At 36.4% G+C, this 4,411-nt stretch overlaps 1 protein-coding gene across 1 annotated transcript; it reads left to right on the plus strand.

Moving 5' to 3' along the window:
• Positions 1-1,538: 1,538 nt before the first annotated feature.
• On the plus strand, positions 1,539-3,967 carry LOC132066279 (transcription factor MYB13-like). Its single transcript, XM_059459623.1, has 3 exons — positions 1,539-1,793; positions 2,500-2,629; positions 3,292-3,967. Exons 1-3 carry the CDS (start codon positions 1,661-1,663, stop codon positions 3,965-3,967), a joined length of 939 nt encoding a protein of 312 aa, XP_059315606.1. The 5' UTR covers positions 1,539-1,660.
• Positions 3,968-4,411: the final 444 nt, after the last annotated feature.

Below are 4,411 nucleotides of genomic sequence, written 5' to 3' on the forward strand. Positions count from 1 at the left end.
GATCAGTTTACTTATCTTTGAGTTATGATAATGATTTTATGCATATGGTTACTCACTACTCTGCTCGTGCAATGGTTATTGCATCTTTCGCCGAGTCCCAGGCCGGTTATGTATCGTGCGCACTATTTGATATTCCGGAGTATGATGTGTCCGGTTCACCGAGCTCCTCTGTTATTGGGCCGGGTACCGTGTATATTTGGTGTTATGATGTGTCCGGTTCGCCGAGCTCCTCCGTTATCGGGCCGGGTACCGTGTATACGTGATATTGACCGCCTGGATTTTTGACCGCGGTATGTCGGGTTTCGGAGATATGAAATCTTCCGGAGTATGATATGTTATGGCGCCATCGACGGGCGGGCGACCATATTTTTCGAGCCCTTGCGTGATTTGTATTTTCAAAAATGAACATTTTGGTATTTTGGGATATTGCACTTATTTTCCGTACTCGTTTCGATTATGACTCGATTTGTTTTCCGTATCTTCTCGCTTTGCATACCAAGACATATTCCGTAAGACCGACCCCCGTCTTCGGGGCCGCGTTTCATGCCCGCAGTACGGTACGTACGATTCGGTGATCCGCCGCCCAGGACACCTATTCTCGTTTGGAGTGCTCCCTTTATCCCGAGCCCACATTTTGGTATATATTCGTCCATTGCATATGTATTGGTTTGTTCGGGGGTACGGCGGGCCCCGTCCCGTCATATGATTCTCGTTGTTTCGTTTAGAGGTCCGTAGACGTATATGTGGGTTGTGCCTATACGTGCATGTGTGTGTTCGTATGTTATATGTTCGGGCGATCCCATTCGCCGTGGCGGGGACCTTTGTCGGCTTGCCTCCGTATATATTTTCGGGGCCGATGCGCCATTTGATAGCCTTGCGCTTCTCGATATATATATGTTTGTGTTTGAGGCGCTTGAGATAATTTGAGACAAAGATTCGATATTTGTATATGTATAAGCCATCCGTATGTGATTCTGTATGATAAGTGTGTCTGGGTGCCCCGCTCGGGCACTAGTCACGGCCTACGGGGTTGGGTCGTGACACTCACTTTGGGGCAACTTCGGACATACGGTATATGAAGTTAGATTCTTGACAAAGTCTAACTTCAGACAAATGTTTGAAATTTCATATGACTAAAGTTCAGTCACATATGACTGAAGTTCAATCATTTCTGCCTGAACTTCAGCCTTTTCGGTTAATAATAAGGCATGTTACTTTCTTAAATGTCAAAATTTACAGTGACAATTGATTTTCATACTGGGCATTTAAGTTAAATTTGTGTCTATAGAGGTCCATCTACTAGTAGTATTCTCACATATTGAACATCTCTCGTCCAGAGGCGAATACAAAAAAATTTAATTTATGTATTCTGAGCTTACTTTTCTTTTTGCTTACTTAGTCGGTATTTATTATTTATTCATATTAAGTGGATAAATTTACAGGGTTCGACAACGAACTCATAATATATATTGTAGATCCGCCCTGATCTTCCCCACCACAAATTCCTCTTCCCCTTCCAAAACCCCCTAAACCCATATGCCTTTAAACTTATGATGTTATGTTGCTCAAATATTAAATTATAGATTATATATATGCCGACGTCTCAAAAGGTAAACTACAAAGCAATTGCTTCTTATATATTTAATTTAAAGAGTAGGAAATGGTGAAGGCACCTTCTTGTGAGAAAGTTGGGCTAAAGAGAGGAAAATGGACAGCTGAAGAAGATGAATTATTGGTGAAATATATTCAAGCTAATGGAGAATGTCCATGGAGTTCTCTTCCTAAAAATGCTGGTAATTAAGAATGTTTTTCTTGATCATATTAATAGTTTACTCTTGGTCCTGCTGTTTTTGGAGTTTTTTTCTTTATAAGAAACTTTTATGCGAGTGTACTCTCGACCGTTCAAGAGAACTGGCTATCCTTCTCGATTTTATTGCTTAAAAGGTCACTCAAGTTAATGTTAGCAAATTCATTTTTTCTTATAACAAGAAAGTCACTAGCTTATCTTTACCTATATCACTACCAAAGTCACTACCGGATTTCACCAACTTCTGGCCAACATTTTTGACGTGACATTTTATTTAGTCCAAATGGAAAATCTACCTTTGCAACAAATATGTCATTGATTGATAGTTTATCTTCCGAACTAGCTAAATATCTATAACAAAGTATAAAATATAGAGAACGTCGTCCACTCGTCTAGTATTCTTCCTTAATTTAGTTTGGCATAATATTGCCTTGAAATGAATTTAATTAAATAGAGAAACACGATCAGTGAAAATTCAAATAGTCGAAATCGACCTTGTTGTTTGGAATTGAGGCATCACTACAAGAATGTGAGTTTGTTAATTATGATGGTAAGAATATGACCTTTAACTATGCATGAAGTTGGATAAGAATGAGTTTGTTTACTTTAAATTTCTGGTGTGTTACATGCAGTTACTATGATTATTTACTAATTATAGTCACTAATGCAATGTTTTACATGATTAAATGAAGGTTTATTAAGATGTAGAAAGAGCTGCAGATTAAGATGGACGAATTATTTGAGACCAAACTTGAAGAGAGGCAAATTTACTGCAGAAGAAGATGAAACCATTGTCAAATTGCATAGCTCCAAGGGAAATAGGTATTGTTTTTTAAGGGAAAAACTCAATGTAGTAAAAGTTTTTTTTTTTTTTAATTATTCTTCCCCTTCTAATGATGAATAATTCCAACTTTCTCCAAGGATAATATAATATGTAAGAGCCATGTTAGTTCAATTGATGGCGAAAAAGAATTAACAGTCAAACCTCTTTGTAACGGTGTTGTTTGCCCGGATATCATTTAGCTTTTATAGCTAAAATATTTTTATATAAAGCATATAATATACTATAACATAATTATGATCGTTTCCAAAGAAAACTTAGCCGTAATAGAGAAATGTTCTTATAGAGGATGATTGTTATAAAGAAGTCTGGCTGTATGTACAAAACTTAGCTGTTCTAGTGAATTTGTGTATATAAGATCATCTATTAACTTCTAATTTTGAATGCACTAACAAGATTTCTGGCTTTGCCACTGCTCACTTCTACATTTAAAAATTCTTTATTTTAAATTTCTTAATTTTCCTTAGAGAAGTGTTCTTATATATTGTCATAGAAATGTCGTGATATATTAACACCATAAATTTGGAAAATATTTTAACATGTGATAACAATTTTCTTTTAATTTTTTTTTTTTTTTTGGGTATTTGATCAAACATATAGTACGTCAAACTTCCCCTGATCACTTCCATGTTATGTGTTACAGGTGGTCCTTTATAGCCCAACATTTGCCTGGCCGAACAGATAATGAAATAAAGAACTATTGGAATTCTAACTTACGTAGGAGAATTTACAACTTTAGGAACCCCAAAGAGCTCATCAAAACCACTGCAAATGTACCAAAAATGGCAGTTGATGCAGATGGCAATAGTGACAAATCCTCAAGAAAACAAGATGTAGTCACGGGGTCCGAAGGGGATTCAATTGAATCCCTTTTACCAGAAAATTATACCGTTGATATAAGTTCTAATCGAGAAACCAACTCCTCATCATGTCCTGGTAGCAAGGACGACGGAGCTACGTGGTCTGAAGAAGGTTCAACTGAATTTCTTTTGCTGGAAAATTATAATGTTGATGATATTGGTTCAACGCGGAAAACCAACTCCTCATGCCCTGGAGGTAGTGGTGGAGCTACGTTGTCGGAAGGGGATTCAATTGAATTTTTTTTGCTGGAAAATTATAATGTTGTTGATATAAGTTCCACTCCGAGAACCAAGTCCTCTTGCCCGGGAGGCGAGGCACGGTTTGAAGGAGGTTTAATTGAATCTCTTTTATCGGAAAATTATATTGTTGATGACATAGGTTCCTCTCGGAAAACCAACTCCTCATTATGCCCTGGTAGAACGGGCGGAGCTACGTGGTATGAAGGGAATTCAATTTAATCTCTTTTATTCGAAAAATGAAGGGAATTCAATTTAATCTCTTTTATTCGAAAAATGAAGGGAATTCAATTTAATCTCTTTTATTCGAAAATTATATTATTGATGATATAAATTTTATTTGGATAACTAACTCTTCATGTCTTGGAAGCAGGGACGGAGTTGCGTGGTCCGAAGGAGATACAATTGAATCCCTTTTGATAGAAAATCATACAGCTAATCATATAGGTGAAGAAAAATTCTTGTTTGTATATACTTTCATCCATTTCATTTTATGCGAAGGTGTTTAATTGAGTGTGAAATTTTAGAAAGATTTTTGGTAACTTGTGATCTCAAATATACCATAACATTTATAGGATTATACATCCATGTCATTAACATGTAAATGAGTAGTTTAAAGTTAAATTATTTTGAATATATAGAAGGTAGTGTCGTTCTTTTTCAACA

Source organism: Lycium ferocissimum, chromosome 8 (assembly GCF_029784015.1).
Source record: "Lycium ferocissimum isolate CSIRO_LF1 chromosome 8, AGI_CSIRO_Lferr_CH_V1, whole genome shotgun sequence".
Classification (NCBI taxonomy): Eukaryota; Viridiplantae; Streptophyta; class Magnoliopsida; order Solanales; family Solanaceae; genus Lycium; species Lycium ferocissimum.

Coding starts and splice junctions, on each gene's coding strand:
- LOC132066279 (XM_059459623.1), top strand. CDS start 1,661: ATGGTGAAGGCACCTTCTTGTGAGAAAGTTGGGCTAAAGAGAGGAAAA. Junction 1,794..2,499: donor TTCTCTTCCTAAAAATGCTG/GTAATTAAGAAT, acceptor GATTAAATGAAG/GTTTATTAAGATGTAGAAAG. Junction 2,630..3,291: donor CATAGCTCCAAGGGAAATAG/GTATTGTTTTTT, acceptor TATGTGTTACAG/GTGGTCCTTTATAGCCCAAC.